Raw genomic sequence first — 25,436 nt, 5'->3', positions numbered from 1 at the left:
ACATTTAAAATGAGACAATGAGTAGTCAGAGTGCAGAGATCTAAGGGCCGTGAGCCCTAAGAGCACAGAGTAAAGGACAAAGAGCCAGAACCATGACAGTTTATCTTAGGCGCCTTTTAAAAAATATCAGGCATGTTCAACATTGATTTAGCCATCAGTGCAAAAGGGAAATTTGAATCAAATAACTCTTAATAATCTACCCCCCTAACAAACACGGTGAAGATGGAGATGTAAATACTACCAACTTAGCTCATCTTTCTTATTCTAGGATGGCCTTGTTAAAGCTGATATGGAGAAATTGACATTCTATGCAGTATCTGCTCCAGAGAAACTAGATCGAATTGGTGCTTACCTGGCGGAAAGGTTGAGCAGGGATGTTGTCAGACATCGCTCTGGGTAAGGAGGAGTCTAATTGCTCTAAACATGTGGTATCTTTGAGAAATTTTGTCTAGGCCAAGACATTCTATAAATTATTTTGGCATCTTAGCTGGCAAAGCTCTTGAATGGAACATAGACTATTTTAGTGTTTAATGAGGGAATGTGTAACACCATAGAGGTACTGTAGCTTTCACTCTTCATTGGTGGTTAGCATTTAAGATGGAATCTACATAAATATTGCTTTTAAGCACCTGTCAAGTTTTGAAACTTTCATAATGAAAATAGTGATCAATTGACGCCTTTATCCTACTACTGTAGTACTGTAATTTAAAAACCAGTCTCCAAATTGGAAACAGTTGAATTCTATTAACCAACTGATTTTTCACTTTTGCTTATCAGAGGAGTAATAAAACAGACATATATTAAGGTTTAGAAGGTGCAAATGCAGGGGCTGGAGCAATAGATGCACAGCGGGTAGGGCATTTGCCTTGCACGCGGCCAACCCAGGTTCGATTCCCAGCATTCCGTATGGTTCCCTGAGCACTGCCAGGAGTAACCCCTGTGCATTGCCAGGTGTGACCCAAAAAGCAAAAAAAAAAACACAAAAAAACGGTGCATATGTGTGCTTTTCGGAACTCTTCTAGCTAGCCTATTATAAGTAAAGGCCTACCATAGTTCCCTGTTTTGCTTGAGCAGTAATAATTTGCAGTTTTGAATTATGCATACTTTATGTATTGGTAATTTATAACTAGTATAATTTCAAAATTTTTTATTATAGTCTAGGTAATACAGTTATAATATTGTTAAAGTTTATGGCTTTACTATACAGGAGTTTCTTAAAAATATTCCATTCTCTAAGTGGCTTTCTCTATTAACACATTGTTAGCACTTAAAACATGAATGAGTCTTTTTTATTTTATTGAATCACTGTGAGATAGTTACAAGCTTTCATGTTTGGGTTACAATCTCACAATGATCAAACACCCATCCCTCCACCAGTGCACGTTCCCCACCACCAGTATCCTAGGTATACCCCCCCTTTCCCACCCTCCCCCTGCCTCTATGGCAGACAATATTTCCCATACTTTCTCTCCACTTTTGGGTATTATGGCTTGCAGCACAGGAATGAGTCTTGATAGGGGTGATTATGTGTATAGTTGATTGTTGAAGCTAAGAAATGTATGGCATAAAAATTAAACATTTTAATATTTAATGCATGTTTCAAGATATGAATCAAACAGTTTATTTTTGAGGGTTACACCCAGGGAAGGTACTGGCTTTGTGCTCAGGGATCACTTTCACTGGGACTTAAGGGACCATATGTAGTTCCAGGGAGATTAAAACTGGATTGGCCACATGCAAGGTGAGCTTTTTACCTGCTATACTATCTGTCTCTCCCCTAATAAGGTTGATTTTTAAATTTACTTCTTCAAATTATTTAGGTGCTCATGTATATAATGTATAAATATATGACAGATTAGGTTGGAAATTCTAGGTATGTATCATATATTGCTTACAATAATAGCATTTTGGGGTCAGAAACATAAATAAAGTTAAAAGTCTGGAAAATAGAAATATGGAAACTGTTCATGCTTTTACAGAGCAGCACACACACTACACATAGACACATACACGTAATGTTTGTAAAAAAAAAAAGGAGTAAATGGAGTAGTGTTGTATAGTGTTTGCATGCATCAACACGAGCATGCTGTTGCATTTTGCCGAGCTGAGGGCTCCTCTCAGCTTGGTTATAGTTTGCTGCTGACAGAGCTGGGGAGTCCCTCCACTTCTGAGATACAACCTGGGCTTCCTCCGTGTGAATCCTGAATTCTAGCACATTGAGCTTTCCCTGGCCTGTGAGGGTTGTTCTGTACAAATCCTTAGTGCTCTATGAGAATAAAGATTTCATTTAGAGTTTACTAAATTTGCTTTTCTGTGCCCTCCACATTAAAGGAAACATGCTAATTCCAGTGAAAAGCCCTTAGGAGAATTAAGGGAGGTGCAACTGTCTTGATGTGATTTTCCTTCTACCCGTAGGTATGTTTTAATTGCTATGGAGGCCTTGGACCAGCTTCTCATGGCTTGCCATTCTCAGAGCATCAAGCCGTTTGTCGAAAGCTTCCTTCATATGGTAGCCAAGCTCCTGGAGTCAGGGGAACCAAAACTTCAAGTTCTTGGAACAAATTCAGTGAGTAAAATTATTTTCTAATTTTAAGTTTAATTAAGAAAGTTAGAATTAATCTCCCAGAGATTGCCTTACCTGGTAAAGGCAGATGTTCTCTTGGGATATTTGGAAAGTCAGTAAAGATATGAATTAATGGAAGGGCACTTTGTTTCTAGCTTTTTCTATTGCTTCTTGTGATATTTGCATTGTTAAGAAGAGCAGAAATCGAGTTGGCCATAAAGTAATATTTTCCCCTCATGTTATCTTTTACCGCTTAAGCATTTCTGTTTACCAGACTCCAGATTTCTGTGAATAGCTAACAATCACTTATCACCTGCCTATGCTTTTAGGTAATTATTTTTAGACATAGGGGAAGGAAGTATAGATGGTAACTGATGGTATTAATTCTCTGGTCAGACTTCTCTGTTCACTGCACCATTTTCTAGGGAAAGCCAGACCTAAATTCCCCTAAATTTTTCATCTGTCACATGAGGACAAATCCGTACAAATCTTACAGGATTTCTATGTCCTGTGAGCTAATGTTTAGGAATGTCTTAGACCAGATCATGGCATTATTATTGGTTGTAAGAGAATGTTAAAAATGAAAATAGAAATACAAGAAGGCTGGGATATAGCTCAGTGGTAGAGCTATGAGCACCTTTTATAAGCACTACTAACGACACAAACCACACATTTAAATAAACACAAAAATATAAGAGGGTATGAATAAAATCATCTTTAAGATTCTCTGCATTTGTTTCAGAGAGAAAATAGTGGATTTTCTAAATACAGTTAGATGTAGTGATAGGGACAGTTTTAGGTTTTGTAGCTACTAGGGCTTTCCTATTTCTAATTAGAGGAAAAGTTAAGAAAAAATGATGTAATAGCTGTCATTAGGAGTTTTAGTGTGTATCCCCAGAAGTGTCTTTACTTGCATCCTACAGTGCCATTAATGTTGTTTTAATGAGTCATTTGGGCAGAAGAACACATTCCCCAGATAACTAGTTTGATTTAAATGAATGGTACTAAATAAAAACTATATTATTTGCACCAGCTTTATTTTTCTATCATTCTCTGGAAGTCTGATTTCTGTTTCTTACTGGTGCTAAGTTATTAGAAATTGAAAAAAAACATATTGTAAAATGTAGCTGGTTGCTCATTTAAAATTTTTGTATTAAATCATCTTTATACATTTTATTTGAATGTGTAATGTGTCTGTACAGATGCTGAATATGAAAGTAGTTTATTTAGGTTCTCCTTTGCATTACAAATTGGGCAGGACACATTTAATTTTTATCCTTAATTGTGAGCTATTTCAAGTACAGAAAAGAGCATAACATGGCAAGCTATATACCTAGACTTTTGATCTAGAAAATATTTAAGCTACTATGTCAATAAATTATATATAATGATCATTATGATTAATAGCATATAATGGTAATAAGTATTAATAGTGCAGCCTTGGCTCAGGGTTTTTAAAAGAAATAATACAGTTTGTTCTAGATGCTCCTGTATATGATATCATTTTAATTTTCTCTTTATTTTTTTGCTTTTTGGGTAATACCCAGCAATGCTCAGGGGTTACTTCTGGCTGTGCACTCAGGAATTACTCCTGGCTGTGCTTGGAGGACCATAGGACTTGCCGGGGATTGAACCCTGGTGGCTGCATGCAAGGCAAACACGCTATCCACTGTATCATTTAATTTTTTTTTAAATTTTATTGAATCATCTTGAGATAGTTACAAGCTTTCATGTTTGAGTTACAATCTCACAATGATCAAACACCCATCCCTCCACCAGTGCACATTCCCCACCACCAATATTCCCAGTATACACCCCTTTTCCCACCTTTCTCCTGCCTCCATGGCAGACAATATTCCCCATACTCTCTACTTTTGGGCATTATGGCTTGCAACACAGACACTGAGAGGTCATCATGTTTGTTCCATTATCTACTTTCGGCATGCATCTCTCCTATCCCAACTGGTTCCTCCAGCCATCATTTTCTTAGTGATCCCTTCTCTATTCCATCTGCCTTCTCCCCTGCGCTCATGAAGCAGTTTTCCCGCTATGGGGTAGTCCTCCTGGCCCTTGTATCTATCTACTGTCCTTGGGTGTCAGCCTCATGTGCTGTTATTCTATACTCCACAAATGAGTGCAGTCCCTCTATGTCTGTCCCTCCTTTTCTGACTCATTTCACTTAGCATGATACTCTCCATGTCTATCCATTTATAAGCAAATTTCATGACTTCATCTCTTCTAACAGCTGCATAGTATTCCATTGTGTAGATGTACCAAAGTTTCTTTAACCACTGATCTGTTCTAGGGTGCTTGTGTTGTTTCTAGATTTTGGCTATTGTGAACAGTGCTGCAGTGAACATATAGGTACAGATGTCATTTCTACTTGTTCTTTTACATCCTCAGGATATATTCCCAGAAGTGGTATTGCGGGGTCATATGGAATCTCAATTTCTAGTTTTTTCAGGGCTGTCCATATTGTTTTCCAGAGAGGCTGGGCCAGTCGGCATTCCCACCAACAGTGAAAGAGCATCCCTTTTTCCCTACATTGATACCAGCACTGGTTGCTATTGTTCTTTTGAATGTGTGCCAGTCTCTGTGGTGTGAGATGATCTCTCATTGTTGTTTTGATTTGCATCTCCCTGATGACTAGTGATCTGGAGCATTTTTTCATGTGCCTTTTGGCCATTTGTATTTCTTTTTTGAGGAAACTTCTGTTCATTTCTTCTCCCCATTTTTTGATGGGGTTGAAGGTGTTTTTCTTGTACAATTTTGCTAATGTCTTGTATATCCTGGATATTAATCCCTTATCAGATGGGTATTGGGTAAATATTTTTTCCCATTCTGTGGGCTCTTTCTGTATTTTGGTCACTGTTTCTTTTGAAGTGCAGAAGCTTCATAGTTTGATGTAGTCCCATTTGTTTATGTTTGCTTCCACTTGCTTGGTCAGTGCTGTTTCATACTTACAGATGCTTTTGTATCATTTAATTTTCACAAAGTCCTTTCAAGTTTAGGATTGTTATTTCCACTCTACTAATGAGAAATTGAAGTTAAATAACTTGTTCTCGGGTGTGATGTAGTACTTTATATCACAGGCGTCAGTCCTAAGTCTGTCTTATTCCAAAGCATTTGTTATTTGCAGTGTACAATACACAGTTGCTAATTGTGAATTGAACTCTAGAGAAATCATTGATCACCCTCTGCTCACGTGTGTGTGTGTGTGTGTGTATGTTTGTGTGTGTGTGTATGTTTGTCTGTGTGTGTTTGTGTGTGTATGTACTTTCATGCTGTGCTCAAATAGTCCTGCGCCCCTCACGGCAATATGAGGCTGGCCTGGCTGGATGACTGTGTGCGAGGGCCTTAGAATGTGGTGTTGCTTGGGGCTCGGCTCCCTCAAGGACTGCCAGGGACCATCAGATCCAAATCAGTCATCGGGGGGTCAGGGTGAGGCACCACATAGCACAGTAGGTGGTGCTACAGAGTGATCAGGGGCATATGTGCCCCTGGCCCCTGTGCAGTCTCCTGGACCTGTACTTGACTGCTGCCCGGTAAAGCTGTCCATCCTGCTCATCTCACTGTGGCTCTTTTTCTTTAACTCTCGAGGACCTGTCATTGAGACAATTTTTATACTCAGGTGTTGATTCTCAGTGAGGAGTGATCCCTCCTACTCTTCCCTTCCCATCTAAACACTGGAAAATGTCTTTTGATTTTCTCAATTGGGGCGGGGAGTGCCAGTAATACCCTTGATGCTTGGGACGCCGCTCAGCGTTCTGCCGGTGGAAAAGCGCAACAGTCCCTAGAATAAAGAGTATCCTAAAAGATGAAGTTTCATCATCTGCTGCAGCTTGGATGGAGTCGGAGGTGTTAATGCCAAGTGAAGTGAGTCAGAAAGTAAAATATAAATACCAGATGATCTTGCACATATGTAGAATATAAAGGAACAAAGAAAGGAACTAAACAGCTCCGGATGCAAACAGGGCGCTGAGACATGATTGGAGAACTAGAAGCTGAGGTGGCTGGGGCAGGGCTGAGGGTGGGACCTGGAGATAATAATGGGGAGATCTGGGGTCACTAGAGGGGTGATTGGTGGAGTCCTCTGCAATGTCAGATAATGGCCTCCATCACTGTGTGAATGAGAACCCTCAGTAAAGTAAATGAAGACTACTAGAGAAGAGTGTCCAGGAGCTGGATTAACATGCAGCCGTGCCTGCAGCCAGCCTTCATTTGAACCTCTGTACCACGTGCCCCCGAGTATTAGCGGGGACAGCTATGGAGGCCCCAAAAGCCCTTAACAGTGATGCCTGCATAATCCCTGGCACCACCGCAAAGGTCCCACGCAGCATTGCATCGTTGGACCCGATCACTGAACTCTGTGCCTGGTTGGGTGAGTCAGAGGGCCTGATGAGCACTGTTTTGGGTGCTCTCCTCTTGCTTCCTTTCAAAGAGCGTCCAGAATTTCAGTTTTGCTGCAGGTGCGAAGAAGCTGTCTTTCATGTATCTTTTGAAACGTACTCTACAGTTAACATTTTAGGTGATGAAATGGGTACAAGGTGTATGCTTCCCGGGGTTGAGCGTTTGCCTAGCAGGTACAAAGTTTGATCCCCAGCGCCACGTACTTCCCCCATCTGTGCCCCATATTTTCTGGCTGTGACCCTGGTGAACCCCAAGCAGTGCACATTCCCAGGCAGAGAACTCAACTGTTAGGGCCCCACTTCCTCTGTTTTGTATTCTATTACCAGGAAGGACTCTTTCTTTGGGGGCTAAGAGAGTTTGGGGCCACACTCCGCAATGTCCAGGGGTTACTCCTGGCCCTGCATTCAGGAATTACCCCTGGCAGTTCTTGGGGGACCTTATGGGATGCTGGGGATGGAACCCAGGTTGGCCGTGTGCAAGGCAAATGCCCTCCCTGCTGTACTGTTTGTTGCTCTGGTCTCAAGCTGTGTTGCTCTCACCCCCACTGGGTGGGGAAAAAGAAAAAGAACTAGGGCAACTTTTACTTAAATGTATATGTGCAAGCTTTGTACTCGTTTGTTTTTCATTTGAAAACCCCAGCAATCCCATGTTAAATACTTCATTTCATATGCAGTGGCTTGTAAATAGATCCAAGGAGTAAAATCCCAGTTCCCCATTGAGACTTTTAAAACATCTCTGTAATGTACTTACCTCATTTTTCTCAATTTGTGTATGTGGTAAGATGTCTCCATACTTTTTATTGTTATGCTTTTATGGCGAGTGTGTAACTTTAGAATTTGTTCGTGAGCTCTTAGAGTCAACGATATCACGTGGACCATTCTATAAATTCAAAACGGAAGATGCGCTTTCTCATCCCGGGGAAAGCTGATCACTTTTTATTCTGTGTTTATAGTCAACATGAGTATCTGTAACTAACCATTCAGGTTGATGGCTTTCAATAGATTAATAGGTTTCTCCTTATAAATTTTTCTAGAACCTTTTACATTGTAATGGCCAGAATTTTTTATTATCCTCTTCCAAATTTTGAAAGTAGCATATTCGAAATACATGAAGATAAGAAACATGTTGTTTCTGCATTTTTGTATATTTCTTAAACTGTTAAAGGTTTGTTTTATTTTATTTTAATTTGGGGCCCACTCAGCAGTGCTCAGGACTTATTCCTGGCTCTGTGCTCAGAGATCACTCTTGGAGGGCTCTGGGGACCAGAGAGGGTGCGGGGATTGAACCTGGGTTCAGTTGCTACCTCTCAAGCCTCTCGAGGTTTATTTTAATGAATAGTGTGATCTTTTTTTATTTTCTGGAACTATTCTATAGTTAGCGTGCAGTGTAGTAGTAGCCAAACTACACTAAAGGATAAAGCAAATACCCAGGCATTATGCACCTTGACTTTAAAGTATGCTACAAATTATAATGTTAATCAAGGTAGTATGGTATGTGAATAAAAACACTCAGGTTAAGGGAAAACAACTGAGCATTCAGAAATAAGTATCTACATATATGGACAAGTCCTTCCGGTAAATGATGTTGGGAAAACTAAATCACTGTATCACTGTCATCCTGTTGCTCATCAATTTGCTTGAGCGGGCACCAGTAACGTCTCCATTATGAGACTTGTTGTTACTATTTTTGGCATTTTGAATACATACCACTGATAGCTTGCCAGGCTCTGCCGTGTGGGTGGGATACTCTTGGTAGCTTGCTGGGCTCTCCGAGAGGGATGGAAAAATTGAACCTGGGTTGGCCGCATGCAAGACAAACGCCCTACCTGCTATGCTATCACGGCTCCAGTCCTTGCTATTGCTCCAGTCCTGGGGACACTAAAGAGCCCGTGCAAATGAATAAAACTGGACTAGCAGCTTTCAGTATATACAAAAATTGAACCAGAATGTCTTAAAGACGTAAATGTAAGACTTGAAATCATAGAATAAAACATCAAAGATAAACTTCTTTATGTTGGGGCATGTAGTGTTTCATGTTTATTTGTATACAAATGTAACATGGACCTAAATGAATGAGAAAATTAATAAGAAATACATATTAAGGTATCTTAAGGGCCAGCTTTGTCAGATAGTTAAAATTTCATAAATGTAGATACTTATGTTGTTTTTGTTTTTTATTAAAAAGCAGTAGAATAATTCTTGCCATATCAGTATATTGTTGTTTTACTGTGTTTCATTCATTCCATGTCCCCTTTTATTTACGTTTTATATAGTTATGTAAGAGCTATTTATGTAGTTATATAAGAACTGTAAAAGATTTTCTGTCCACAGCTACAAAATAAAATTCCCAAGAGGTTTGGGCCCAACTTAGGTATCAGTGAAACATAGACACAGTCTCGGAAATGTTTGAGTTTTATAATAACCTTATAGAAAGTGGCTTCACTGAAAAGGAACTGAAGCAAAAAGCTTCATTTGGTGTTTTTCCTCTTATATACTTGAGTTCTGAGTTCCCTATTCGATCATCCTACGTAATGATTCTTTGCTTTTCACTTGGGCATTTCTTGTTAACTGAAACAAATGATTAAATCAAATGTGTTCCACACTTTCAAAGATTGATAATTGTTCATTTTGCTTTCCAGTTCGTTAAATTCGCCAATATTGAAGAAGATACACCGTCTTACCACAGACGTTACGACTTTTTTGTATCTCGCTTCAGTGCCATGTGTCATTCCTGTCACAGTGACCCGGAAATAAGAACAGAGTATGTACTTCTTTACTTTATGGTTCATAATTGCAGAGTAATCTGCCAGCGCTTGCCATATTATTTATTGTGTGATGACTCGCAAAGGAATTAGGAAAGTATGTCCCTAGGTTTTCATGCGTGACTACCACTTCTGTTATAACGAAGTTGTGATAACTATTTGTGGTGCTTTGGCTGGGCCACAGCAGGCGGTGCTCAGGACTTCCTCCTGGCTCTGTGCTCAGGAATTGCTCCAGGTGGAACCAGGGGACTCAGTGGGGTACCGGGGATTGAATCTGGGTTGGTCACATGTAGGGCAATAGCCCTGCCTACCTTATTATCCCTCCAGCTCCAGAAGTTTTAAGACTTGACATTGGAACATTGAGAACAGTTTTCCCAACCACTCAAAATAAAGTAAATTTTTTACTGTAACCTAGATGCTAGTGTTCTTTCAGCCCCGGTTTTGTGTCTTCTCATTCTATCCTGTCTTCCTCCATTTATTCCAGCCAGGTGCGTCTTTTCCTATTCTTGAGCAGTTTGGATTCAGTTCTTGGGGCCTTTGTACAAAGCGATGTCTCTGTCTTGAATAAATCTACAAATACTCACGTGGCGTATTCATCACTTTGGTCAGACGTCTGCTCAGATACCATCTTCCCAGGAGCATTGTCCTCCAGCCACCTTCCGATCCCAACCCAAGTTGCTCTTCATCCTTTTTTCATGTGTCTGTATCTGTGTCTCACTCTTCTGGAATTTAGACCCCAGGAGGGTGAGGCATTTCTACTAAGCACTATTGTATTCCTTGAAGAGACCTGTAAGAAGGTGTTTTTTTGTTTTTTACAGTATCTCTTTTTAATTGAGGTGAGGTACACAGTTACGAAGTTGTTCGTGATCAGGTTTCACTCATACAGTGTTCAATATTCTAACACCCTTCCCTTCACCAATATACATTTCCTAATACTTATGTCCCCAGTTTCCTTCCTGCCACTCCCTCTCCCCGCCAAGTATTTTTTAAAATAAAATACATAGATAAATTGAATGAACAAAAGTTTTACTGAATCGTTGTTGATCTGAGACAAGAGATTGAGGATATTCTAGTAAGTTGTAAACACCATCTACAGGTAGAGACCTATATAAAAATGTGAAATTTAAAATTAAAAATTAAAGTCAGAGAGACCTGGTCAGTACAGAAAAGTAGTAGTTTGAGCGTTAACTGCAGTGCACCTAACAGCAAAAAATTACAACTTGAAATCTGAGGGGTGTTGTGGGAGCTCATGGAGCCAAAATGTTGCATGTTTTGTCTCCCAGGCATGTTGCGGGGGCCAAGGCATCCCTACCGGCTATTCTTGGCCAGCGGGGCCAGCTTTTCAGTGTAAGGTCCTGAGGGTGCCAGGGATTACCCGGCTAGCCCAGTCCTGTTTGGGGGCTTCTGAGTCTGCACCTGGCAGTGCTTGGAGGACCACGTGGTACTAGAGATCAAGCCAAACCCATGAAATACATGCACCTGCCTTATTTCTCTGGTGATTTTTCACTTTTCAAATAAATTTGGAGATGTATAGAAATATATTTAGTGTTGGTATGCGAGTACCAGTGTCGGTTCTAGGTGTGGTGATCATTTTTCTGCCAAGGGCTATATAGTGCAGGCAGGTGGGCCATGGGCGGCTGCTGAGAGCCAAACATGACAGTCTTGTCTCATACCAATCCCAAGCTACTTGATTTTGTCGGCCTTACACACTGGATCTTGTGTACCAAATACGGCCGCCCCTGTACAAAGGTGTCAAATGTCTTCTAATGTGGAGAAAGCTAAGTGACTTAAATGTTTGCAGTTACTCTCTAAAATGAGTTTCTAAGATCCATTTAGGATTTTTATTAAATTCCTATTAGTTTCTCTTAGAATAGCAAAGAACATTGAACAGTCTGCTCTTGGCACAGAGAGGTGTTACAGGGGCTAAACCTGTAGCTCGTACCCTGCATACTGCTGACCCCAGGGGGGCCCCCTGTGCCCCAGAGCCCCATGAGCATCCCTGGGTACAGCCCCGAAGGCCCCTTAGCACCTTTGCTGTGACTTTGGACGCCCCTATTACAGACCACATCACCCAAAAGGAGAGAGAGAACAAAAGGGAATGCCCTGCCACAGAGGCGGGTCGGGGGGTGATGGGATACTGGGATCATCGGTGGTGGAGAATGGGCACTGGTGGAGGGATGGGCACTCATTGTATGACTGAAACACAAGCATGAAAATATGTAAGTCCGTAACTACCCTCATGGTGATTCACCAATTAAAAAAAAATTAAGAAGGAAAAAAGTTATGGATGACTGTGATACAACTTTCATCTCGATCACCACTGAAGTCTTTCCCCCCTTATAGACATTTAAACTTTATACAATTTTTTCCATTTTCAGAGACTGACTTTACTTAGTTAATGGACAAAGGGATTAAAATATGCCCAAAGAAAATAGCTATTTTTAAAACATAGACTAATATAGTATAAAAAGTATATTTTTGTATAGTATTTTAAGGATTTATAAATTACATGTACTTTTAAAAGATACTGGGTTTGACTATTTTTACATCTAAAGCAGTGTAGATTTAAAGTGTCCATTTAAAACATTTTTTTATGAATTTAAATGATTTATTACATACTTGTCTTACTTTTAGGCAGTTAGCTCCCCCTAGTGGACAAGCACATGAACATATATTTTCATGACCTTTTTCACTCGTTTACCAAAAAATACTTTAAATTTTCGATAAACACATGGAAAAAAACTTCCTTTTTCCTGATTATAGTTATTTCTAATATCATATGAAATTTAAAATTCTGTATTGTCAACATTCCATTTTAGACACTGTAGAACAAATGCAGAACTAATACGTTTGGGGTCAGGGAGATAGCACAGGGGCTAGGGGCTCATGACCCAAACTCTTCTCCTGGCACTTCAGGGACCCTTCCCGTTCCTCTTGCGCCTCAGGCTCTAGTGTTTAGGCTCCTCCAGTCCTGCTGGCTGACCCTGATGATTCCTGGGCTCGAGGACAGAATAACACTGTATGCTTAGGCATGACCTTCTATTATTATCTGACTTCTATTAACTAAATTGATGCTTTGATAAGACTCAATTCTTTCTCTCTCTCTCCCCCTTTCCTGGCAGTATTCGAATTGCTGGGATCAGGGGAATACAAGGTGTGGTTCGAAAGACAGTCAATGATGAACTTCGGGCTACCATTTGGGAACCCCAGCATATGGATAAAATTGTTCCATCTCTACTGTTCAACATGCAGAAGATAGAAGAGGTTGACAGGTAATAAATAAAATTGTTAGGGCTCTGATTGTATTGATTTTGTATGTGTGGATGTGTGCTTGCTTGCTTGGACCAAAAACTCTGGTCTTTTTTGGTATGTGCATGGCAGCCTCAACAAAAGTCTGAGTTTGAAGATGTGCCGTGGAGACAGACTTACTCATCATTAGTGGTCACATTAGGCTCAGGAGAGCACAGACTCTTACTCAAGACACCTAAGGTTTTATTTCTTTTAGAATAGATTTATACATAGCAGCTGTGCTGAGCACGCGGATCAGATGGCTTTGTAAATTACACTCAATAGTTGTATGAGAAAGATGATGGCTGAACTTCTCTGGTTCTTTAGATAGCTTCGCTTTTAGTAATGAAATTGAACTAATCACAACGGTGATAAAATTGACATGAGAATTATTGTTAATCACCTTTTTTAGCAGAAATGTTATTTATTTTTCTAAGATTTTATTTTTTGGAATGGAATATTACTTTGGAATATAGACTGATATTGTCATCTGCTTTTTTATACCTACTTTCCAAATGACTTAAGCAAGTTTTTCTTCTACACTTGTGTTTTTATACACAGAAAAATTGTACAATTAAGTTTCAGACCCAGTGCATTTCAGTTTGGCTTAGTTCCCTGATCATCCTTACTCTTAGAGTTTGAAGATAAAACTTTTACCCACATGTCTGAGATATTTTGTTTTTCTAAAATTTAAACTTTCACATTTTTTCCAGTTGTACTAATGACAAAAATTGTATTAATTTCCTAAGTGTGACTCTCTAGTTTTGGAAACTTTCTAAAGTGTGAAATGACATATTTTAGCACTTTTTATATTTTTTTCCTGCTTTTGGCACTATAGTTGAGATAAAAGCTTCTCTTCCAAATAGTTTAAATATTTTCTCTTCTAAAGATCACTTGAGAAGCTGTTCCCCATGATCATTGCTATTAAGGTCCAAGATAAGAAGCAGAGAATGTTGATTGCTGAATCATAAATCTTGATGGCTAAATCTTAAATTTTATTTTGTGGTGTTAACATAGTACTAGACAGAAGCATTTTTTTTCTTTGCACATGAATGTCATAATTTTATGTCATAATTTTAAAGTGTGAATAATGTGATAAACACATCTACTTATATAAGTGTTCTAATTAACTTTTAAATTTGTATTTTTTTAATTCACAGATTGGCATAGTTTTTTTCCGTTGTGTTTTCCCTACTTAATAGTGAGTGAAGTCAGAATGTCTAAAGATGATCTTTGGTGATTGTTATAATTAGGATTTTGTCATAAATGTGGAGTAGTTGTAGAAACTGAACAAGATTGCAGATGCTGAGTATTTTGCCTGGGGAAAGGACATTAATTAGAAATAGTGACACTTGGGCCTGAGAGACAGTCCAGTGGTTAGGGCACTTGCCTTGCATGCAGCTGACCTGAGTTCAATCTCTGGCACCTTACACCTGCCAGGAGTGATTCCCTAAGCACAGAACCAGGAGTCGGCCCTGAGTACCACTAGATATGGCCCAAAAAACCAAATGAACAACAACAAAAGATGTCCCTTCAGCGCAGATTCTACTTACTCAACTGAATTTAGTTTTTCTCTTTTGAGCGAGCCTGTGACTCACTTTGTTGCCATTGGATTCGTAAGCTAAAGTTAATGTTTAAAGTTACAGTGGGTTAAAATGACAACGCCATTTTAGCCTTCCTGAGGTGAGAACTCTTCTGTGTAACTGTGAGAACTAGTGCTCCACGTCTTGCCCTGCTCGGCTGGCTCCGTCCCCGCTTCTGCACAGTCTCCCCCCGTAGCACTGGGTGTGCCTCCCTGCTCCCCCTGCCCACACCAGCAAAAAACCCAAGGAGTGATTCTTGCATTTGATTTTCTTTATTGCTCTTCTTTTTCAGTCGCATAGGCCCTCCGTCTTCTCCTTCTGCAGCTGACAAGGAGGAAAATCCTGCCATGTTGGCTGAAAACTGTTTCAGAGAACTGCTGGGACGAGCAACTTTTGGGAACATGAATAACGCTGTTAGACCAGTTTTTGCGTATGTGGTTTCAACTGCTATATTAATCTTGTGAATCTGCTTACTGTGGACAAATGCTTTTTTACTTGTATGAAGTATTTATGGAAGCAGGATCCAGTCAGATACATGCTTGACGGCTTGCCAGTTTTCCCCCCTCTAAATATGAAATAGAGTGAAGTATATCATTGAACTTGAATTTCTCATCTAACCTTGAAAGGCAGGAGAATACTGAGACAATGCTTGATGCATTATGTTTATTTTGCCTTTCATGGCCAGGTCCTGTCTCCTGGCATCTGTTTCTTACTTTTTTTTTTTTTTTTTTCCTGTCACTGGGCTGCCTTCGATTGCTTTCAGTTCTCAGAATAAATTTTGTCTAATACCACTGACAATCAGAGATGGAATGTGAAAGATTGCACTGATACAGGTACTTTCCCCTAGATTAGGTTTGTGATCTCTGGGTTTCTGCACAGAGACATTCATTATCTCTTAAGTCCTGGCATTCAGATTCAATCATCAGGTGATGGACTTACTAATTTATTATAGAAGTTTATGTTATTTTGGACGTTTTGCAAATCTTTTGTTTATCACGTGTCTTTCTTTCCCCTTTTTAACTGCAGTAATATCTTTGCAGCATACGTGAAATCATCTGAATTCAACATCTCAAATTCTTTAACTAGGGCAAATGATTGGTTTCAATTTTCAACTTTAGTTATAAGAATCTGAAAGTCACAAAATTAAATCAAAGGGGGAAAAAACTAAATCAGAGAATTGTTAAAGTTTTCAAATGGATGAACATCTGTGTTGTGACTGTAAGCATAAGAAAATACTAAGAAATAATAATAAAAATTATGTCAAGTTTAAAGGCACAGTGATTTTTTCATACCATTATGCTGATTTGATTTTTCATTTTTTATCCTAATACTCAACCTAGGAATAATCTCTGAAACCCTAAAAGAATTAGAAATTTGTGGGCTGGAGAGGAAATAGAGTGGATAGGGCACTCTCTTTGTATGTGGTCTACCCGGGTTAAATCTTTGGAAACTCTGGTAGTTCCCCAAGCCCTGCCTGGAGTGATCCCTGAGCACAGAGCCAGGGGTAAGCCCTGAGCACTGCTGCATTTATCACTTGTATCACTTGTCATCCCGTTGCTCACCGATTTGGTCCAGCAGTGCTAGTGATGTCTCCATTCGTCCCTGTCATGTGCTAGTGTAGCCCAATGGCGTCTGCTCGCTCCAGGAACACGAAGAGCCTCAAACCGAGCATGTACCCCCAAACAGTAAATTTTAGAAACCTAGTCTGAAAGAAGCTATTTAGTTTTCTGTACTTGAGTAACTTGAAGCAGTATTCTTTTCTATATAGAAATTAATGGGATTAAATTCTGACTGCATCAATTTATTTTTGGTGCTATCTATTAGAAATGTAATTACTTAGATACTAATCAGCATCTCTAAGATAACAGATATTTCGAAGAATATATACGCAGATAAAGCTGCTAGTTCCTAATAAGATGTGGCTAATTGGTAGCATGCTGGTTGTTATATGTTGGGACCATTGCCGCCAGCGCTTGGAGCACCATGTGCAGTGCCAGAGGTCACACCGAGTCTGGAAAATACATGCAGTATATCTGGAAGTGGAAAGGCCAGCTTTCTTTTTGATAATATGATTTTTGACCATCAATCTTTACATACTATTGAGGAATCTAAGAGGAAGAAAGTATAAAAATAAGGAATGCTTAATGTAATTCTCTATCGTTAATTACAGGCATTTAGATCATCACAAACTGTGGGATCCCAATGAATTTGCAGTTCACTGCTTTAAAATTATTATGTATTCCATCCAGGTAAGATTTGCTCAGTTACTAATAAGCAGCTTTGATAGAGCTGTCCATGTTTTTGTTTCGGCACTGTGATTTATAGTACTGGTAGTGTCAGGATATTTAAGTGTCATGTGATCTTTCAAGTGCTGTGAATTCTGCCAGGATTCATTTAATTGCTTGTACATCTCTATGCCGTGTTTTGTTTCAGGCCCAGTATTCTCACCATGTGATTCAGGAGATTCTAGGACACCTTGATGCTCGTAAAAAGGATTCTCCCCGGGTCCGAGCAGGTATTATTCAGGTTCTGCTAGAGGCTGTTGCCATCGCTGCCAAAGGCTCCATAGGTGAGAGCTGGTGGGGGCGGAGGGACGGGGGGCAGTTCTGTTTCAAAATGTATTTTTTAGCCTATGGAAAGCATATGAAAATATTTGCAATGCATGAGAATATTTCTAAGATTACAAAAATGCTATAATTTCCTCTGAAATTTTAGCTTGATGTCATTCTTTAGTTCACAGCTCACTGGCTTTCTGTAGTCTTTGCTTCTGTTCTTTCCTCTCATAAAGCTTTCAAAATACCAGCTGTATGCAGAATGCTTCTGAGAATATAGATACAGAAAAAAGTTGTGTTTGTCTAAGAGTTTTGCAATTTCAACTAATTTGTAATGCAGAACAGAAAAATCACAGTTCAGAAAAGGGGCAAAGTAGAGTGTCATGATTATGTAACCTGATTGGCTGGAATGTACGGTGCAGTATGAAGACAAAAAGTAGCCAACGTCAGATGGTTCAGTGGTAGAACACCTGCTTACAGGCAGGGGACCTTGACTCTGATCCCCAGCATTGCCCGACATGCTGTGTGTGATCCCAGAGGCATTGCATATGTGGTCCCCTGTGCCACAACAATGTGTGCAGTCTCCACACACACCACAGCCGTGTGTGTACAAAAGCATGTTGACTAACATGTACAACTCCTCCAGCAAGTACCACAGCTAAGTGTTAGAGCACCAGAAGCCAGCGTGTGACCTCCCTGGTCATTGGAACAAAAATAACGGGAAAGGCAAAGGGGAACAGGGATTGCTGTTGCTTTTTTAAAAGCAAAAGTCGGGTTTCAACTAAAGGTTTATGGATTCTACGTGAATATACATAGATTATACAAATCAGGTGTAATCTCTAAGGTGTGCTCTAATCTTTATCAGAGGTAGCCCTGTGGTAATATATCAGGCATCTGTCATAGAAATGTTACGTGTGTGTGTGTGTGTGTGTGTGTGTGTGTGTGTGTGTGTGTGTTTGGTTTTGTAGGTATAAGAGAATGGGCTGTAAAGTCACCAAGATTTGATAGCTGAATGACTGTAATCATTATTACACTTATTTAAATCAAATGGAAAGTCTTTTAAATAAAATCAAGGATTTATTAGTAAAAGAAGAATGTTTATGGTTTCTTCAAAATCAGAGTAAATATGAATGAATGAAATATTCTAATACACAGTGTCACAAGAAAAGGAGGCATTTTTTAAGGTCCAAAGAGATAGTTCAGAGGACTCATGCACATGCTTTGTTTGTATGTGGGAGGCGGCATTTATCTCCTACACCACATGGCCCCTTGAGTACCACTGGAAGATCCCCTAGTAACATGCTGGGTGTGGCCCCCAAAAACAAAACAGTGGGGTTTTATGGTACAGCAACTCATGTCTCAAAGGTGAAGATAAATTATTGATTTAGAAAATTATTTAATTTGAAATATGAAGTAAAACAGAAAATACAGCCGTCTGTCACATTCACGAGTGTTTGTGTTAGCTACTGTGTAGACTCTACATTCAAAACAGGCATCCACATGGCCGCTTGTCCTAGAGAGAGTTGAGGGTGGAGGTAGAGGGCATAAGTAAAACACTGATTGAAGTATAGAGTGATGGGTATGGAGGCAGAAATACGGACTGAGCATAGAATGAAAAGCAGAGAACAAGACTTACCTGAATCTTAAAGGTTGAATTCTGTGTCATAATTGGAGACTTTTTTTTTTTCTTTTTTGGTCACACCCAGCGATGCTCAGGGATTACTCCTGGCTCATGCACTCAGGAATTACTCCTGGTGGTGCTCAGGGGACCATATGGGATGCTGGGAATCGAACCCAGGTCGGCCGAGTGCAAGTCAAATGCCCTACCTGCTGTGCTTTCGCTCCAGCCCTTTGTGTCATAATTGAAGCAACAAATTCTTCCTTTAAACTCAAGAGAACTTCCTATACTTATACTTTGAGTTGTATTTTCATGACATGAATTCTTACAAAACAGTCAGTTACTTTTCCTAATACATGTTGTTTTGAATAGGAAAGATTAGGTTGGTTGAAAAAATTTTGGTAAACTAATGCATTAATACAAATGACGTACCCTGTCATCTGTAGCATAGATTCAAATAGCAAGTTACTTACAGCTGCTAGTAAATGTGTGTTGGAATAACCAGGAGACTGCCTTGTTTTTAAATATGAGCTATATTGGTTACCTCATTGTTTCAAGCTACTGAGAAAATGTCTGAAATATCTGTGGAGAATTGTGAGAACTGATTTGCGTATATAGCACTTGTGAAGTGTGCACGATTACATCTGCGCTTCTCTGCAGGACCCACAGTGCTGGAAGTCTTTAACACTCTGCTGAAGCATTTGCGCCTCAGTGTTGAATTTGAAGCCGATGACTTACAGGAGGGAGCAGTGGGCAGAGCCAATGTAAGCACGAGTTCCAGAGATAACGATGAAAAGATTGTGCAGAATGCTATTATCCAGACAATCGGTGAGTCCTTTTGACTTTGCAAAACTGTCATTTAAAAGTAGTGATTAAAAATGCTCTACAGAGTGGAGTTCATGCCAATTCTGTCAGCATAATCAATGGCTGAATAAATAGCAGTACTCCTACATTTAAAAAAAATGCTTTACAGAAAGTCCGTAATTCTTTCGGAACATTAATCAAAGCTGAATGATTGCTTCGGCATTTTAAAAGTTTCTGTGTGGGAGCCTGAATGCCAATATAGCAGGTGTGGTGCTTGCCTTGAGTGCGGCCAATCTGAGTCTCCCAGCACCCCATATACTCCCCCAAATCTGCCACCAGTGTTACCTGAAACCCCAAGGCAAGGAGTAAACCCTGAACACTGCCAGGTGTAGCCCAAAAAGAACAGATTTTTAAAAGTTTGTATTTGAGAACATGTATCAGAGACTATGACACAGAATACTGTATACTCTTTACCCAGGTTCATCTATTGTTAATATTGTATGCTTTGTATTTTCTTATTATTGTGAATCCTTGTGTTCTCCCCTTTTGTGTATATGCATGTATTGGTATATTTACATATAGGCATGGACTGGAGCGATAGCGCAGCGGGTAGGGCATTTGCCTTGCATGCCGCCAACCCGGGCTCGATTCCTTCATCCCTCTGGGAGAGAGCCCAGCAAGCTACAGAGAGTATCCCTGCCCGCACAGCAGAGCCTGGCAAGCTATCTGGGGCATATTCGATATGTCAAAAACAGTAACAACAAGCCTCACAATGGAGATGTTACTGGTGCCCGCTCGAGCAAATCGATGAACAACGGGACAACAGTGCTATAGTGCAGTGCTACATACATGCATATATATGTACATATACATTTATCTCAAACCATAGGATAGTAAATGCACATATACATTATGGTTCTTTGCCATGGTATATTTTTCCAAAGAATGAATTTTTTTTTATGTGACCAGAGTAGTTATTATCAGTAGCAGAAAATTTTAAAATTATATAGTACCTTTATAAATTCATCCCCTATATCAGTTTTCTCATTATCTCTAGTATTATCATTAATGGCATGCTTTTCACTAGGTTCAGAATTCAGTCTGGGATCATGTATATATAAAGTCATAATATTTTCTGCTTCCTTTTTCTGAATCTTAACTATTATAAAAGATCATTCCCCCCCCCTTTTTTGACTAGTAAACACCTTCTCCACTTTTATTTAATAGAAATGTCCTCATTTGGGTATTTTGTATGGCATTTTCTTTGTGGCTTAACTTATGTTGTGCATAATATATATGTATATATGTAGGAATGCGAGTATTATTTTTTATGGGTCTGAGCTTATACATAATATTTTATGCTTTGTAATCTTTCTATCTCCTTTATTAAATATTGCTACTATTGCTAATACTCAAATTGTCCTACATTCGGTTAATGGCAGTGTTCTCCATAGTCCGTGTTTTGGTAGTATCCTCTCACCTTTGAGTAGTGCCTTACTAGTACAAGCTGTGGCAATCATTTCTCCTAAGGAGCTGCAGTTAGTTCTGTTTAAAATTCGTTCGACGAACATTTGGGCACCGATGCCTTGGGCTTTAATTCTCATATTCTATCTTGAGTTATAGCCCAATGATTGAACACAGAAGGTAAAGCACCTCCATTAAAATGCAAGCATTCTCTAGAATGATGAATTTCATGTGGATTGAGTCATGTTAAGATCAAGAGATTATTGATTGCTGATTATGTGATAATGGGAAATCACTTTGATTCAATCAAAATGACAGGCAATTTGAATTTATATAAATATTTTTAAATTTTAATAATAGAACAAAATAGTTAATTTGACAGAGTAATTTACTCTTAAATATTTAAAATCTAGGTTTCTGTAATGATTATGTTGCATTTTAAGAGATGTGCAAAATTGCCAGACTTTGATATCATTCAGATAGAGTAAGCGATAATTAAGTACTGTGAGGCTTCTAAAACCAGAAATTCAATAATCAGGGTCTACCGCATATAAATTTAATATATATACACAAAACCCAAGATTTGTGAGGAATAAAGGTTACTTTTTATATCAAGTGAGTCAAGTGTAAATTATGTGTATGTGTGTACACAGATATATATATATATAAAATTAACTCACAGGATTAGGTTATAAAACCTGATTTATTTTAATGACATTTAAAACATTCCAGCTATCAGAGAAACCAAAGTAGTAGCCTAATTATTGATTTCTTTATTAGATAGAGTAAGTATGGCTAATTATTGACTTTCTTACTAAAATTAGAATTTAAGTCCATAAAATCTGATTTTGTAATTGAAATACTACCAAAGAAGTTTTGCACCTTGCCTGAAATTCTAGTCAATTAAAATTAATGCTAGTTTGCCACCTAAATATCTTTTAAAATGCAGATAATTATTATTTTATATAAATATTTTGTATTTGTATCATTTTATACACTTTTGCACATCTTATTGTATATGATTGAATCATTTTAACAAATGAAACTACATTTAATTCTTTAGATGTAATTTTTTACATGTAATTCTAAAGAATTGTACGTAGTTTAAACACCACATTGGTTGCCACATATTGAAAACTGTGGTTAAAAATAAAATTTTATGTTAGAAAAGTAGGCTTTTCAGTTTGTACAGGTTATCATTTTTTTGTCTTAATATTTCAATAGGATTTTTTGGCAGCAACCTACCAGACTACCAGAGGTCAGAAATCATGATGTTCATTATGGGCAAAGTACCTGTTTTTGGAACAACGACCCATACTTTGGATATCAGCCAACTAGGGTATGCGTATATAATTTCGGTTTTGCAGATTTAAAGTTTGAATCTTATTTTGGGTTAACCTTTACGTTTTGGTGGAATCTGAAAATCTAGCAAATATTTTTCAAAACTGTTGGCACGTAGTTTGTATTTTGTTTCATGGCATTAGGCTGCTGAACAATAGTGTCAGCATTATATACTTTGAGAGTAAATTTCCTGATTATCAAAGCTTCATATTTTCTGTCTTACATTTATTTACTAAGTAGCAATTTTGTTTAATCTAGAGGCATTGTTTGTACAGATACGCAAAAAACATTCTTTCAAATTGTAAACCCTATATTTATTTACATTTATTGCTCAAGGTTCTTTGTTTCATAGTACTGTCAGTGATGGTTTTTCATGCACCTAATTCCAGCCTGGGGCTCGTGATGTGGACCAGTAGCACCTCCCTCTCTCCCCTTAAGTATACTCTGCTGGCCTTTCCTTTCCCACACACCCCTCCCTCATCCTGCTCCCACCTTAGTCAAGTGGATCAGTTCTCCTTTTGCACAAACATATTTTGGTTAACACTTCATCCTCTACATAAATTTTTTAACTTATGCTGTTATAGAATTCTGGAACTAAAAGTTTTTTAAAGATTTTTATTTTGATCTTTATTTTATTGATTTGATTTGCTTTGATAACATCCTGGAGCTCCAGTTTGTATTTTTGTTGTTAATTGAACAAGGAAATAGTCTTCTTTGATGTAAATGTATTTCATGTAAATTAAATGAGTTTTTTCATGTGTTCTTTTTTCAGTCATTTTTGCTTATTGATGTATATTAAATAGGTACCAGTTTTATATGTATTGAATATATTCCCCAACTGATAGTGTCTATAGTATTTGTTTTTGTATTGATGTTTTAATTTTCATGTCATATTAATACATTTTTTATTATCAGTTTTTAAAATTTTTTCACATAACTCTTTAATTCATTTGAAATTTACTAGGAAGTTTAAAATGAGCCATTACCTTAGCTAGTTTAAAAATAAAATTTACTTAGTCCATATTTAAAGGGTTATAGAATTAGTAATTGAGTGAGTGAGATAATAATCTTTAATTACTATTAAGTGAATATTAACTTTGTGTATTTTAGGGACTTGGGAACCAGACGGATTCAGATAATGTTGCTGAGATCATTACTTATGGTAAGATATTTTAGATGGGTGAAGAATACACTCAAATTATTGAAAAGATAAAGAGAGTTACTTTGTATTAGAATCTGCTTTTTTTATATTGTAAGATACAATTTTTTATGATTTTTTGGTATATATTTAAACATTATGCTTTTAATACATTGTCATTTTTACTTCCATCATTCTTAATTTTTCTTTCTTATTTGACCTTCACAATGATGAAATGGAGTACAGGCAGAATATATCGTTTCATAGATGAAGGTGTAAGTCTCAGAAACTTTTAAGTGGTATAAGTTTATTTGAGCAAAAGAAACAAATGTGAACTTAAAACTGTGCTTTCTATATTTCATGCAGTTTTGTTCATATGCTAACCAAGTACTGATTTATTTTGAAACAATATATAGCTGAACAGAAAGAACACAGCTAAAATACAAGGTCCTGTGATTACTTTGTAATAATGTAGTCATTATTGATTGAAACGCATCTCACATAATTTCGAGAACAGAATCAGAGGGATTTAGTTGGAATATGTGTCCCTTTCCACGTCATTGTTTTCAGATTTATTCTTATCTTCATTGCACATTTTTGTACATATTGTACATTTGATCTTTTTAAAAACAAATAGTTTGGAGGATAATTGCAGAAATACTTCAGTTTTTGTTGTGGTGCTTGTCAGAAGTTTTAAATGCTATCATACCTAGATTTATCAATTCTTCCCTGTGTGCTTTCTGCATTTTTATATCTTCCTTAAGAACTACTTCCCTATTTTGGTGATAGAAGCACATTTGTTATATTTCCTTCAAAATCTTGTAATATTTTGCTATTCACATTTAGAGTCTCGTTCTGAAGTTTATTTTTGTATATAGTATGAGAAATAGATATATTTTTGGACTAGTAAGGTAGATCATCCCATCAATTACCCATCAGTTATAAAATCATAAAGGTGAAAATCACACTTATAAGATCATCTCTACTTTTTAAATTCCCAAATATAAATGTCAGATGTTCTTCATAGGCTTATAATCTTGAATTAACCTCCTGAAATGTTATTGGGTCCTAAACCCTTTTTCTAAAGTTCCTTGAGCAAACCATCTTGCTTCTGGACCTATACCACATAATCAACTGAATGGATGTCTATGTGGTATGGTTAGTGTTAATTAGTATTTAAGTCATCATCATCATCATCATCATCATCATCATCCCGTTGATCGTCGATTTTCTTGAGCGATCTCAGTAATGTCTCCATTCGTCCTAGCCCTGAGATTTTAGAAGCCTCTCTTTGCTCGTCCTTCCCAGCGGTGCTGCATGGAGGCTCTCTCAGGGTCAGGGGAATGAGACCCATCATTGTTACTGTTTTTGGCATATGAATACGCCACAGGGAGTTCGCCAGGCTCTCCCATGTGGGCAGGAAACTCTCAGTAGCTTGCCAGGTTTTCCGAGAGGGAGAACTAGGTTATAAGATGTCGACAGCTTCCAGGAGCTTGGTTTATAGTCTCTGAATATTAGCTATTGATGGGATTACACGGAGCTGGGGACAGTTTCTGGGTGTGACCGCTTAGCTACTGGAAAATGGGGGATCTGGGTGGAAGAGACCAGTATTTAAGTATATATTTTGAATCTTTAAATTTAGAGGAAAGGGATGCAGTCTTAGTAAAGTAGCAAAGAACAGCTTTCCAAAATGAATATGTATTCCAGTTATCTTAAACTGCTACCTAATCCTTGTATCCACTTGGTAATAATTACATGTCCCATAAATTTTGAATCTCTAAGTCTCTTTCTCTTATAAAGTGGGAATATGCTGATGCCTACTGTACAGGGTAAATGGTGCACTTGTAGTGTTTCAGGACATGTCTGGCATGTGGTAATTGTCTGCAATAATTACTTTTGTTCTCTCTGTGAATG

At 38.2% G+C, this 25,436-nt stretch overlaps 1 protein-coding gene across 2 annotated transcripts in view; it reads left to right on the top strand.

Annotated features, from left to right (window-relative positions):
* EFR3A (EFR3 homolog A) overlaps positions 1–25,436 on the top strand; it is a 92,111-nt gene that overhangs the window by 43,256 nt on the left and 23,419 nt on the right. For both annotated transcript variants that reach the window (XM_055126479.1, XM_055126480.1), the window contains exons 3-12: positions 269–396; positions 2,416–2,566; positions 9,612–9,733; positions 12,857–13,006; positions 14,898–15,035; positions 16,776–16,854; positions 17,039–17,174; positions 19,436–19,603; positions 22,268–22,382; positions 23,495–23,546. In XM_055126479.1, the coding sequence (XP_054982454.1) occupies positions 269–396; positions 2,416–2,566; positions 9,612–9,733; positions 12,857–13,006; positions 14,898–15,035; positions 16,776–16,854; positions 17,039–17,174; positions 19,436–19,603; positions 22,268–22,382; positions 23,495–23,546 (1,239 nt within the window). The remainder of the gene's footprint in view (positions 1–268; positions 397–2,415; positions 2,567–9,611; positions 9,734–12,856; positions 13,007–14,897; positions 15,036–16,775; positions 16,855–17,038; positions 17,175–19,435; positions 19,604–22,267; positions 22,383–23,494; positions 23,547–25,436) is intronic.

Source organism: Sorex araneus, chromosome 2, assembly GCF_027595985.1.
Source record: "Sorex araneus isolate mSorAra2 chromosome 2, mSorAra2.pri, whole genome shotgun sequence".
NCBI lineage: Eukaryota > Metazoa > Chordata > Mammalia > Eulipotyphla > Soricidae > Sorex > Sorex araneus.
Note: the sequence above shows the minus strand (reverse complement) of the source record. Positions and strands in the feature narration are given on the sequence as shown.